At 38.2% G+C, this 15012-nt stretch overlaps 1 protein-coding gene across 2 annotated transcripts in view; it reads right to left on the reverse strand.

Annotated features, from left to right (window-relative positions):
* The window catches only part of cdh23 (cadherin-related 23), an 89909-nt gene extending 75874 nt beyond the window's left edge, over positions 1-14035 (reverse strand). For both annotated transcript variants that reach the window (XM_044135914.1, XM_044135915.1), the window contains exons 1-3: positions 13858-14035; positions 8069-8218; positions 7205-7363 (exon numbers count right to left, since the gene is read on the reverse strand). In XM_044135914.1, the coding sequence (XP_043991849.1) occupies positions 7205-7363; positions 8069-8218; positions 13858-14001 (453 nt within the window). In that variant the 5' untranslated portion in view covers positions 14002-14035. The remainder of the gene's footprint in view (positions 1-7204; positions 7364-8068; positions 8219-13857) is intronic.
* Positions 14036-15012: the final 977 nt, after the last annotated feature.

Here is a 15012-nt window from a genome sequence, read left to right on the forward strand (position 1 = left end):
AATGTTCCTCCTTTGCTCTGATAAATACTGACAATACAGTCAGTACAGATAAGAAGTGTTTTGCATTCATAAACTGAAGGTTATTGTGGAAATTAGACAAGAACACAGCACTAGTTTTCATTGACCAACTGCACAATTTGACAGAAACCTGACAAACACTTCCCAACACTTCTACTGCTGGGACAAAATCTTTCTCTAGCTGCATTCAAGGCTGAGGGACAACTTTCAGTTATCTCAAAACTAACCAAGATCTACCTGCAGAAAACACAAATGTCACAGTTTCACTTTAACCACCGGCACAACCCTGAATGATATTCCCTTCATTGCCAGTCAGAAGTCGTGCTGGAAGGAAATGAATTCAGAGTTTAACTCATTGAGGACAAGAAGTGACCAGATTTCTTCCTCCAACTGAAAAATCCACTAATCAGGAAACAATCCATGAATGTTGCAGCACACACAGGATGAAACAGATGGCTAAGCAGAAAGAATATACATGTCTATATGAAACATGTTTAAGATTTATTTTTGTACTTACTCTTAGTGGCATTAGTTTGCATTAACCTTTCAACTTAAATTTCAAGAAAACTGCTCTTCTATTGTCCTGTTTACAGCAATATTGATTTGTCTTCCACTGACATTCCTACATAAAGACACAAACCACGTGCTTACACTGAGGTGATGAGTGTAAAGTGTAAAACTGAATGATAGATCAGGATCAAAATCAGCTTTATTGGCCATAATTGTGCACAGAAACGAGGAATTTGACTTTGGTTTCAAGTGCTCACAGTGTACTGACATTGATTCTAGATTTCTTTTAGCAGAATCCGATTGGATTTGTGATGACTAGTTTCTGTAAATAGCATTTTGTAGTATACAGCTGAGGCAGGGACCACAATTTAATCTAAATTAATGTCGCTGTTTATTTTCAAATAACTAAACTTTCTTCTTTCTTCCTTTGATGCTCAACAGTAGAGCGCCTAACCTGGAGTGGAGAGATTCTTCAGGTAAAAAGGCAACCAGGTAGCAGAAAATCAGCGTTGAAAACCAAACTAAGTTTGTAAGAAGGTTCTGCATGGAAAGTCTCACTATTGTTGATTGCCAATATAAACTCTGCAAACCCCGGAGTCCTCAGGCAGTAACTACAAAGGAGAAATTAGTTTTCAGCTGACCAGTTTGGTTAAATGATGTGTTTCTTCCCATCAGAGAGGTGAAGCCAGCAGGAAAACACCGGGTGCCTGCATGTGTGTGTGTGTGTGTGTGTGTATCTGTGTATGTTTGCTGACATCTGAAACGGATTCACATGAACACAGATGTGTGATGTTCTTAGGTTAGGTTTACTGTTGAGAAATAAACTCCACTCTGAGCTGTAGATGAAATCAGAGGACTGGTTGAGTTTTCCAGGCAGCAGCTTAGAGTTTAAACTCAGGTTAAACGGAGGAGAGGTTTCAGCTGCAGATTATCCTTCATCTCACACTGAGCGGCAGATTAAAGCTGCTCTGCTTTTCTATCCTGTTTGACTCTGAATTTGAATTGATTGACTCCTAAAATTGCTTTGTTTTTCTGCAAGAGTTTTGAGAAGTGCAGAAAAGGAAACCAATTACTGGCTGTCAAAATACAGATGACCTGAAGTTCAAACGCAGAACAGCAAACAGATTCTGTCTCTGTTCTGCACATCTAAACACGGCCGCAGGGATAACAAACAGAACCGCAGTGAAGATGTACAGTTCCTGACAGGCCGACTGATGGAGGCCATGATAACGGCTGGTCAGATTATCTCTCACCCTAACTTCTTAGCGGCTCTTATATGCGCTTCAAATGTTTTCGGTTCCACTCTCAGGTTTACAGGAAACAGTTTTACTAAAACAGGGATTTTCCTGTTTGTCTCAAATAAAACAGCTAAATGTTTTATCATTTAAACAGACTTTATGGTTAATCTGGAGATTGAATGAATGCTTACATTGCATAAAAGATTCGTAACATAGAAAGTACCAATCTGATCCAATGTTAGCATTGAACTCGATACAGAAATTATTTATTTTTTATACTGAACTGAGACCAATAATCCACTCTCCAAGCCAAACATTTGACTGGTTGACATGCAAGACAGAATATTAAATTTTAGATATAAGTAATAAATAAATAAATAAATATACTGGCCACGTAGGACAAAAAAACGGGAAAATCTGAAATTAATTTAACATATTTACAGGAAAAAAATAAAGAAATTCTTTAATGTTGAAGTCATAAATGTCACTGTAAAATGTCTAGATGTGCATTCCCTAAATTTATTAATTACACCTTCAAAAAAAATGTTTTCACAAAATGTCTGACTTTATAATCTCCCTTGCAGAATCTCTAAACCTTTTTCTTACAAATTTCTGACTTTACAATGTTAGAAAATTTAACAAACTTACGACTCTTTGACAACAGAAGACTTTTTTTGGCTTTGTTCATAGAAAATTAATTTTTTTTCTTGCAAATTTATAACTTTACATATCACAGAATATCCACCTTGTAAAAATGCAGAAATAATCAATAAATCTGTTGGGTATTTTTTGTAAACATTCACTCTTCTGTGGCCACTTTTTAATCTACACCGGCCCTGACACTTCACTGTGAAAATATGACAAAATGTTGAAAAGCACGAAGGTTAGAGAACTTTATGCAAGTGTATATATTTAATACCTTTTGACCAAACTACTCAGTGGTGCATATATTCTCATTAGTGTTCATGCCAGACACTCAGTGCTCTGAGACCAGCGTTAAATCTGAACAGCCAGTTGGGTTCAGAGCAGCTGCCAGAAGCAAACTGCAGCAGCATGTTTTAGTTTTAGGAACGCGCTTTTAAGACTCCTCTGTTTCTTTAAACCATTAACCAACAGGTGGGGGGCGCTCAAAGCAAACGCTGCGTGGTGACAAGATTGAACTGCCTGTTTCTATTATCTGCAGACCACCAGATAAGAGACACAGCAAACCGGCGAGAGATACGAGCTGAACACTTTTTAACAATGACTCCAACAAAGTGGCGAGGATGTCTTCACGGCGGCTCCAGAGATAAATTCATTTCATTATTCCAATCACACAGACAACTCCTGGAAAACACCTCCTGACTGGAGGGAAGACCAGAGACAGGTTTAATGTGGGGAAAGACTGGAGGAACTCTGAGTTACTTCTACAGAGAGTGTTGACATGTAAAGGTTTGTGATGGAGGCCTTAAGAGGAAAAGACAGGAAACTACTTTAATACATTTATTTCTAAAAATCCAAAAGAATATTTCTGCTGGAAACCTGAGATTTATTTATAACCTGATTACCTTTCAACAAACATCTGACTTTAAAACACTCCAAATACTTCAGACTTTACAAGAAAAGTACACAGACGTTCATCTGCTTTCCAGCTCTATTTGAATTAATCCAAATTAATTTATTTCAGAAATAAACATCGACATCCCATAAACAATTCCAAGAAGTTTTCCCAACAATTCACTTTTTTTGTGTTCCACAAATTGCATCAAATTGATCTCTTTTCTTAAAAATCTAAACTTAAAAACTAAACACATTAATTTTGATGAATCTATTACATAAATTTTTACTTGTAATTTTTTTTTTAGCAAAATTAATTGATTATTAACACTTTTTAAGTGTTTCTGGTACACCTGTAAATCTGACGCTGAAGTGACAAATGAAATGTTGGACAATAAAATCCACAAAGGTTACACAAAGTCTTATTTGTCACTATACATATTTACTGTGATTTTTTTTTTACTCTGTTTCTCTTCCTTGGCTGCCCAGTGCCTCCCTGAACTCCTCTGGTTTCAGAAGATTTGCCTCCTTCCATGTCTTATTAACAGTGTAGCCTCAGCTCTTATGTCTGTTTCACTATTAGATTGCTAATGGTTTTCAGGTATTGCAGTCGTTCACCTCATTATGGGGTCCATCTGTCTGCTGGGATGACATTTCTATACCCAACAGGGACTCCCATAAAGAAAATGTGTTAGTAATATTCATAAAGCCGAGCCGTACAGTTTACTCAGCACAGCATTTCTTCTCAAAGGTGTGAAGATGTTGCATCATACTCCAAATATTTCTTCTATCCATCCGTTGCTGTGTGTTGTACAAACTGTGTGGAGTTGAGACAAAGTGATGAATGCTTTTTTTACAAGCTCGTACATTACTGAGTGGACGATGTTTCCTGCTCCAGCTTGGACAGACATTTATAGACACTAATCATAATTTATGTTCGTTATTCATTATTGTAACTTTCTCCTCCTGGTAGCTCAGAGTTTTGGTCACTAATGGGGTTTTTATTATAGGTGTTACATGACTGGGTGTTCAGGTCAAAGGTCAGGATCCAAACAAAATAAATTCAGTATTCTGGGTGAGAAATTAATAAAATACCTCAAAGTTCAACACAGCAGCTCTGTTTAATCAGAGCCCAGGACTGGAATAAACACTGGGCTGTTAATAGATTACAGCTGTGCAAGTCAACAAATTATTTACATAAAGGTAAACAAACATAACTAAAACCTAAAACTGCAAATAAAAAGTAAATGTTAATTTTGTGCAGGAATTAATGAAGAGGTGGCCTCCAGAGACGGATGGCTGTGGATTCAACCACCATGTGACCTTCAGGCTGATTACACAGACTGTTCTGTGTGTTTAATCCACTTACATGAACTATACACAATATGTATTCTGAGATTAATGTCATCTTTGTAAAGATCACATTCATTCTGCCACACTTTCATGTTAATCTGGGATTTTTTTTAAATGCATCTGTAATAAAAAAACAAAACAAAACAAAATCTTCTTATGTTTTAACAAAAACTGGAAAGACTGGAGGATGATTCAGATGAACACAAACATCCCAAACACCACAGCAAAGCAGAAGGTAAAGGTAGATTTATTAATGATAGAAACATAAAAATATCCAGTTTTTACGAAAGGCTGAACCTTTCATCATTTAATAATCTCAGCCAGAAAAACTCATCTTAATAAAAACACATCAACACATTATTACTTACTATAGGGAGTACAGGTAGGATGGGAAGTTATTGTACCGTTTATCAATTATTGTGATAAATGTCTTATAAGAATTTTGATTTATTATTGAAACAATAAGTTAAAATGAGTGATGTTTAGACTTTTCCCTCCAAAACTGTCTGTATTGTCAGGATTGTTAGTTTTCTCATTTTCTCCACTGTTTATTCAATGAGAGTATAAACAAATGTCAATAAATTATAAAATATGATTAAATACAGTTACTGTGTGCAGCTTAGTGATACACTTCATTATGTGACTGGTGTATTACAAATGGGAATATTGTTTAAGAGCAGTGTTTGTGTTGTGGGGTAAAAAATAGAAGTAACAAATAATTCTTATATTGTTCTCATTATCATAATAGCACAACAAAATATTGTGATAAAACTTTAAGTCCATATCATGAACCCTGAGCTGGAAGTCACCATAAAGAGAGCAGAAATTAGGAGATTATTTATTTTAATTCTAGATATTAAAAATCAATAATATCTAATTAAACTACAAGACTTTGTTTTAATTACATATGTGGATCAAGTTTTCAAAAATGCTGCAGAAGTCTTAAAAGTCTTCCATTTTTCCATCCCTATGGACATGAATTCATCTTGATACATAATATTTTATATAAAAACTGATGTTAAAACGTAATTTACTCATTAACCATTTTAGAACTGGATGGATTCTGCAGAACATTGTAGGAATCAGTGAGTTTAATTACAGGTTGGATATGGTCCCGGTCACATCCCATCTTCAGGTTCCACCTTGTGGTTTGGAGCAACGAAAGATTCAAATGAGGTACAGAAGCAACGAGCAGCCAGGAGGCTTTGGGACTAAACTGAGGTCTGATTGCTCAGATTCAAAGACAAATAAGTTGATTCCTAGACTTTTTTCTTGCTGGAAACTGTGTGTGTGTGTGTGTGTGTGTGTGTGTGCATGTATGTGAAAATAAAAACACACAGGAAACCTCCTGTTCCTCTGTTCATGCTGTATTCTCCTTGATGACACGTTTTGCTGACAGACTTTTGAAATGTTGCCAAACTACGTTATGGTTGCTGGACTCCCGCATCTCTGACACAAGTTCAATCTGCAATGTGATAAAACTGCTCTAGAACTTGTATTTGTATCTATATTCCAGTAATCAAGTTTAATCAAACCAGAAGCATTAACCGTGTTTGCAGAAAAGCTTGCCTCTCCGCGCCGTGTTTTCTCCCACAGCATCAGTGCCGAGGTGACACACTTCATGCCAGAGCACAGATCTCACACAAAGTGTCACATCTCATTCTGTTTACAGTCTGCTTGCGCTCGGCTGCCAGCAATCAGGATTCAAAGGCGGGCCACACGCTCCGGCATGGGGCCAACATCAGCAAGACGTATCGGGTATTAGGCCATCCAATCTCCATTTCATGAGCGCCCAGTCTATAAACACTATTGATTTTCACACCATGTTTTTTGGCACTTGTATCTAGTGAATTGTGGATTGTCACAGAAGTGACTGGTAATGAATAATAATGTAGAGTTATGGGGAGATTCTTGGAGATATTTTCCGATACGGTTAAAACATGGCTGCTGCTGCTGCTGCTGCTGCTGCTGTGAATGGAAACTGAAGGAGTGGTTTAAAGATCACTTCACCTGGCCTGCAGGGAATAAACACAGCTGTTTATCATTTTATCTGCATCTGCAATGTTAGCTCAGTGTAAAAAGCTAATTTTACGGCAAACAGAAATCCAATTTGAAGTGTTATTTGTGAAGTACTGTTATGGGCTTCATTTTTGTAAACGGCAAACAGGTTTAAATGTACAACACAAGGATTCAATTTGCAGCTATAAGCAGCAGTTTCAGGGTAATCACCAGGATTCTTTATCCTGCCAAAACAATGCTCCTGCTGCACAAGCTGGCTGGAGAAAACAACTACAATGGATTTTTCTTAAATAACTGCAATGAATGCCATTAAGCTAACCACAGCCCAGTACTTCCATCTGAAGCAGCTTTGCTTCAGTCGCCATAAATAACCCCACATACGCCGAAGTCTCAAGAGAACCCAGTCAGAAGTGGAAGACAACTGGAAGACTTTTACTCCTAATGAAACAAGCAGTGTAAAAGTCATGACTAAAAACCACCCAGTGAGTAATTTCTAGTGTCCAGAGTGAGTAATCAGTGTGAGAACTCACCAGGACTTGCAGCAGCGTGGTACCAGGTGGTGTGTTTTCTGGAAGGCTGATGTTGTACAGAGGTTGGCTGAAGATGGGCCGGTTGTCATTTTCATTGATCAATTCGATGAAGACCCGTGCAAATCCCACGTGATCCGAAATGGACTCGTTGCCATACAGCTGATGAAACACAGCGAGGAAGAGTAAACAGAACACACAAAGAACAGGAACACATGCTGATGTAACAGTGAATCTTCAGATGACATTCAAACACGTTAAGCCTGAACCCCAACGCCTCGCCTGCCCTTCACAGTTAGCCCTAAGCCTAAGTTTCAAAGAGACGGGGTTTCCCACGGGCTTGTGGAGGGCTGAGAAAAATGACCTTTAGCCTTTAAATGTCAAATCTCCTGAAAAATGTAAAAATCTTCTAAGTTAGCACATTTTAATCGCATAATTACCACTGATGTCTAATGATTTGTCTAGTTTGAAGGCCTGATATATATATTTGATATCACTGTTAATTATCAAAGACTAGAAAAAATATCAACTATCAAAGATTTACTAAAAAAGTACAGTTTGTATGATGTCTTTGAATGTAGTTTGCTAACGGCTAATAGGGATCCAAATAAACAAACCAACTCAATGATGCTGCATCCTTTAATTCCTAACACATCACCACGACAATATAAGTATAGTTATCCAAAATGAGTTTTTTCCCCATTGAGATCTGATGAGTTTTTAAATTGCTCCTCTATCATCATTCTTTGCATATCAGCAAGAATTTCCATTATTTTGCTGCAATGTATTTGTCTCAACTGGAGTTCCACAACCATAAATATTTTCAGTGATAAAACATAGCAAGACAAAAGAAGAAGGAAAACTCACTGAGAAGCTGAAGCTCCGAATCTGTTCAAAGTCCAGTGGCTGGGCAACCCTGACACGGATGTCGGCACGCCCCTGCACCGCCGTGGGGGAGATGGTGAAGTACTCTGAATTGTTTCCGGTCAGAAACACCTGGAACATGCTGTTCACCCCCTGCCAACAGACAGGATGAGAAGAACATTTCAAAACTGAAACACAGATAAAATAGAGCTCTGAAAGTTAAAGTCTGATGAGTCTATTTCAGAGTATTGATTATTCTCACACTGAAAAACTGTAAACAAACATAACTAATCCTACATTTATTGAGAGCAACATTCCCCTTTGAGACATTTTAGATGAAATCCTGTGTACCCACTGCAGCAAGATGTTTAGTGGAGGATCTGATTAATGATGATCTACTGCTGTTGTCCAACTGCAGTGCAAGGCTGCAACAATTGCTAGTTCTACACCAAAAAGATTGATATCATGATAGGTAGGTAGACTTTTAGCCCAGTCTACTGGATTTTTGTGTTATTTAGGTAAGCAGAGTGAGAAGGTCAAAAAAGAGCATTCATTTTGTAAAATATCCTGACAGTTAATGATGCCTTGTACTCTGACAGGCCTTCCAGGAAAACATCATCACAGATCCTCCATGATTAAACTGTTTTCTCCCACATCTTCATCCTTCGGTTGCAAATAGTTGCATGGAGCCCCAGAGGAGCTCAGCAAACTCCATGTTTAGATTTGTCCCTGTGGGACTGAAAGGTCGTATTTCTGGGATCACCCCCTTGTTCTACCTCCATTACCATCCTTCTTACTGTGAGTGGTAACAAAATGGAAACCTGGCTCATCATCCATCCTCGTTTCTGACACGTTCACTTGTTTTAAACTTTTTAATTTGCTGCAACTGTAGTTATGAACAAGTTTTAGTACTTGCAGTTCTGCAGTCATTTCCTTATATACAATCAATGCATGCATTTATTGTCTGAATTAATTCTGCACCAATGTCAGGGGACTGCTTTCATATGTTTATTTACTATTACACTTTTTATATATGCTACATAAAAAGAAAGAAAAATGTAGGAATACATAAACATATAAAACTATCTGCAGCTTATTGTTCAGACTGTATATTTTTTCTCTTGTATATCTTAAGTATATTGCCAGGGCTATTAATTCTGACTCATTTTTAGATGCAGCGTATAATAAACCTAAAAACTTATCCACAAATGTGTTTGAATTAAGGCTGAGTGAATGATCACCAAGCAGGCGAAGGCTGTTAAAACAGTGAGCTGTAATCATTGTATTTTATGACTTATGAGCAGAAAAAAAAGCTTGATGTGAGCATAGATGACAACCATGACTATCTGCCTCAATACAGATACATTTTCCTGCTTTTCTGTTTCCAGCTGACACAGTGCAACTTGCCAACACAATGTTTATGATATGCAGATTATCTGAACTGGGAAGTCTGTTAGAATTACTATGAGATGAAGTAGTGGGCTGCTGTTTAGAACAAGCTTACAATTGTCTGATCAGTTTACACAAAAGTCAAAAAAGAAAATCGTCTTTCTCTTAAGTCTCCTTGCAGCAGAACTTTTACAGAGTGAAAGCATCACAATCTAAACCAATTTGGGGAGTGACATCACAGCACTGAAATAGCTCTGGCTGTCTTCAGGTAAGAAACCTTCGCCAAGGCGCTCCTGTGTTTGATATATACAGCTGCAGGGCAGCCAATCACACAGTCATTCTGGCGAACGGAGGGAGACGAGTGGAGTGGTCGGTTGGCATTATGCTGACAGTTCAAATAGCCCCCTTGTTTTTGTTTTCAGCTCTGGGAGAACCATTGTAGCTGATGGCTCCTATTTAAAAGACCATCCAATATGCAGGGATGTCACCTCAAACTGCCCATAAACGTAATTGCCCGTCCATTTGCTACTGCCTCTAGAAGCCCCCAATAAAAGCATCCTGTCAGACACGACTGCCACAAAGTTCAATGACAAGTTCTGGCAGGAAAAGTTTTAAAGATGCCTGCCGAGCAGAAAGCATCACACATGGAGCGAGAAGTAACAATGTGAGACAGAGAAATTAAATGTCTCTCTGTATTTTCTCACACTTATAAAAAGTGAGATTACAGCACAGGTGTACCGAGTTGTGAACGACTGTGTTGAGAATTACATGGAGGTTTAAAGTCAATAACAGGAACTAAATGTGTCAGAAAATAAAAATCATATAGTTTTAGTTCCTTGTGAACAATTAACAGTAAGCAGATGGGTTTTAAGTTTTAAATCTACATCACTAAGGGTTTTGCCACAAGTCAACAGGCCTTTGGTAACTCTGGAGGAGCTGCAGAGATCCACAGCTAACATGGAAGACTCTCCAGGCAGAACAACTGTTAGCAAAGCAATCCACAAGTATGGCATTAATGGAAGAGATGCAATGACAAAACCACTGCTGGAGACAAACATGCAAGTTCCTATCAACAGTTTGTCACAAACCAAGAAGAGGACACCAATCATCAATGCAGATTACATCGTTTTCAGGACGTCACCATGACAACCAGCAGGTAAATGACAGCATGTGTCTTAACATGTCACCCCTGGTCAGATCAGGCTGAGGACCAAAGAAAAAGTCTGATGTAATTTTGGTTAATTTACACACATAGTAACTTTAGTCACCTCCGATTGATGTAACATTCCTACTGTATTGACTCTTATTCTTATGTCTAAAACATGCAGATAAAATCCGACTTTTCATGCTCTGACCAGGTTTTTCAATACGACAGTCCTCTGGACTGCTGGACTGGTGAGAGCCGGACTGAAGTACCTGAAATCCTGCCAGTGTAAACACAAGCCCATCCAGCCGGCAGTGAACTGAAAGCTGGTTGAACAAAAATCGTTTTGTTTTTTTCCTTTCTTTCTGTACTCCTGAGGTTCTATCATGGGTGAGTACTCTACTTGTTTTTTGCAAGTTTGTATTTTCCCCCCAAAGCAGATGTGTTTTACCTTTCCACTTTGGCTCACTTTCTGTCTCACTCACAACATTGCTGTCAAATTGCTGAGTAGCTCTGAACCTCATGGATCTCAGTTTACTTTGGTCTGACTGTTGGAAATGCAGTTGCAGGAATTGCAAGCAATCTTAACTTTGACCTATTCTAATTGCTGCATACATCAACTGACCCGATTTTACACGGATCGGATGCTAAAATTGATCCAGCTCGTTTTGGGTCTAAGCCAACAGCTTCAGGTTGGATTTAATGTCCCTCCTTCTGACTCCTGCCATTGTTAAGTTCAACAGAAGTCTAATAATGAACAATTCAGGGTCAAATCTGAACTTTGCTGGATAAATCTTTTGAAGACAGACTGAACAACACTGCTTTAGATCAAAGCATGTTTATGTGTTAATGGTGCAGTTAAAGTCCAGACATGCAAGTCGCTTAGAACCTGAATGTTGATGTTCACAGATTCCCTATCTACATGAGCAAAGCTGATAGGAGCAAAACCCAACAGAAACAGAAATCATAATGTCAATCAAATGTGGTTCAGCCCAGTATTTACACAGAGGACCTGAACACAAAGTATGCTTCACCTTTCAGGTATGTATTGGTGAAAAATATTAAAAACCACACATCCGTTTTCCTTCTATTTAACAATTATGCATTATTTTGTGCTGGTCTGTCACATAAAACACATTCCACTTTGTGGTTATAATCAGTGGCAGTTATCGCATGAATGGCACCCTGGGCGAGCCTCTCCTCCTGCTGCCCCCCAACCAATTAAAATAAGAAAATGAGATTCTGAAATGGATAAATTGCAGTGCAGTTCAGCTAAAAAACATGTTTCTATCCTTAGCACCAAGCAAGGGAACCCTGCTGAACACACACAGGTTCCACTGACTGCAAATGTCTGTAAACCAACAGGAAACTCGATCAAAGCACAGCTGACAATGTCATTTTATCTGCTGCTTGTGTTCCCTCCTTTATGATGCCACTCTGGGCAACTGCCAAATGACCTATATCAATATGTCCTCTGATTACTATACAGATAGTTGTTTAAAAGTATCACTAACTACTAGTTTATAGAGTTAATTAAAACATTTTAAAAGTGAGAGACATCCATCAGTTTCCTTGCTCTGCAGAGCTGGTCAGCAGTCAGCTCCTGGGAGTTGTGAGGTTTAGGGCGGGGCTTGCTATTGCGCAATAACAAAAGGCATTACCGTAATTACATGTTTCACATTTTTCATGAATAAATCATCCTGTACTGTTTCAACATCCCAACTGACCAGAGATGTTCATTTTTCTGTGTCAAGTGATTCAATAGGATTCAGATTGTTGATTCAGACACAAACATTTCTATTCAAACAATCTACAGAAAGTTTGAATTTTGTTCCATACTGTATCAAATTCCATCAGTTTATATTTAAACAAAAATAGGTTCGTGAATAAAATTCTGCACTTTAAATTGCCAGCATTAGGCTCACAGCATTAGGAGCAGCATAGACATGCAACAAAAATTTTAATTGATTTTTTTGTCGGCATTTTAATCGATTCAAATTTCCCATCACCAGAAATTGTGATTCCCTATGAAATCATTTTTTTTCTGCACCTCTATTATTGACAGGTTTGCCTAAAGAGTTGAGTATCACCACGGTTTGTGTAGAATATATGCAAATCTATAGAGCTGCCTCTTATCACATGCAAAACGCCTTGATCATCACCAGCCCTACATGCAGCCACACTCGCTGTACTCTTGTCTCTGCTTGATAGAGCCACACAGACATAAACACAACTTCATTTGAATGGATAAACAGACCTGGCTCTAAATACTTTCACTATCTCCCCTTCTCCCATTTTCTCTTCTTTTCTCTCCCTCTTTCACCTTGTTTCACCAATAATTCAGACTCTAACTTTCCTCTGTTGCAGGTGACTTTCTGTTCAGTCATCTCAGTTTTTCTTGTCCTCCCTTCTTCTCCCTTCTTCTCTCCATGTGTCTCCACCTATTTCTCTATCCACTTGACTTGCAGTTATCTGTCAAATTCCACCCTGGCAGCTGCTGTGCCTGAATCAATCAGAGTTGACTAGCTTTCAGCTTATCTCCACCCGTGGTGATTGATTTTCCTCGTTAGGTATAATTTGATGCTCTATCCCATCTCTTCCAGAGCAAATTAAATTGTAGTTGAGACCAATGCGCTGGTGTGAGTGAGCATGTGTATGTGTGAGAGGAGCAGGAAAAGAGGGAGAGCGAGTAGCAAAGCAGACGTGAAAATAGTTTTCTCTGTACAGATTAGTGTCTAAAGGTTACTGCATATAGTGGAACGTATACTGATCATGTTAGATCCCAATGCTAATGCTAACTAGCAACTCATATTCATTCAGGTCAAACACTTTATGTACAGAAAAAAAACATCCATATAGTTTGCAATATAAATAATAATGCAAACTATTTCCCTTTTCTTCCCAGCCCTCTTTCCCAAAGCATGCTGGGAGGAAAAACAAACACATGAGCTAACAATGATGTCTGAAGAAATTTCCTGCAGTTATCTGCAACTTCAGTTAAACTACACTTAAATTAGATGAATAGATTTTGAAACAGTTAAGATGTTGAGATGCCATTAGAGTTGTTTCTACAGACTGATATGAAAGTAGTTATCTGTTTCAGTATAACAAAAAGCTAAAATAATTTCTCTACAATTTTTTGGTCTTGTCTTTGTGTCTGGCCAAAATAATTCCCTCTTTAAATTTCCATGCAGGATGAGACATTTGACTAATGGAGCCCCTAAACATGTCATGATGCTGTAGGAAGTGATTTGCTCACCTCGTCTTTATCTTCCACCTGGATGTAGAGCGGCAGAGCAAAGCCCACTTGGGCCAGTTCAGTGATGCGAACCCGGTATTCGGAGCTGTTGAACGTTGGGGCGTTGTCATTCTTGTCAATTAACAGGATGGTGAAGCTGGTCATCACTGTCGCGTCTGACGGACTGCGATCATCCTTCAACTCTGTGGCCTTACAGAGAGCAACAAAAGAGTGGCAAAAAGAAAAACAGAAAAAGGTATAAAAGAAATTTGATTGGACTCCAAATGTCATTCTATATAAGGCGGTCAGCACGCAATCTCACAAGATATTTACAGCTGTTTATTTACTGGATCAAAAGGTGAACAGGTGACCTCCAAGCAATCACAGAAATTGCCTCAAACTGAGGCTAGAAGAGCAATTCAGTCTGATTCAAGAGGGAAAGAGTCCCTCTGAGAGAACACAAACACAAATCCCTGTTTCTGACTGCTTCAGTGTTGGAGATATAAAGTCTCCATATAAAAAGGGAAAATCCTGGAAAATCTGTGTGAAGTGTTGTCTTCTATTGATAAAGAAAGGTCACAGTAAGTAGCAGAGTGGGCACCAGCAGCATGCTCATCTCTGGGTAATCAAAGTAGCTTAGCCTCCAACTCTCCTGAATGGTTTGACCTCCACCTCTGCTATCTAAGCTGCCTGAAGTTGAGAAATTAGTTGTATTACTATGGCACAGCATAATCAATACCAACAGCAGGTAGGAAAGCAGAAGCAGGTAAAATTTAGAAGGAAAAAGAATCCATATTTTATAAATAGATTTTTGGATTGCATTTTCTCTTTTTCACAATGTTTACGCTGGCTACTTTCTTGTTTGTAATTATTGATTTTATTTAAAAAGACAGACTGAAGCTGGTGTGTATCAGACCAGCCTGCTTTGTATTAAATCTTAGAGCAAACTGGATCTAAATCATCTTTTTATAAACTCTAAATAAGTACATAACAGTGAATCTGTAAGATGATCTTATTTTCTTGTGTTGTAATTAATAGTTAGGGATGAATTAATGCCACACAAATCAATTAACCAGAGATTAAGACCTTCCAGTTTCTCATTGATCAACTTTGATCTATAATTAGCAAATAAAATGTTTACAAAATATTTACCCAATTCATTAAATGCATCAAACT

This window comes from Gambusia affinis, linkage group LG13, assembly GCF_019740435.1.
Source record: "Gambusia affinis linkage group LG13, SWU_Gaff_1.0, whole genome shotgun sequence".
Taxonomy (NCBI): Eukaryota; Metazoa; Chordata; class Actinopteri; order Cyprinodontiformes; family Poeciliidae; genus Gambusia; species Gambusia affinis.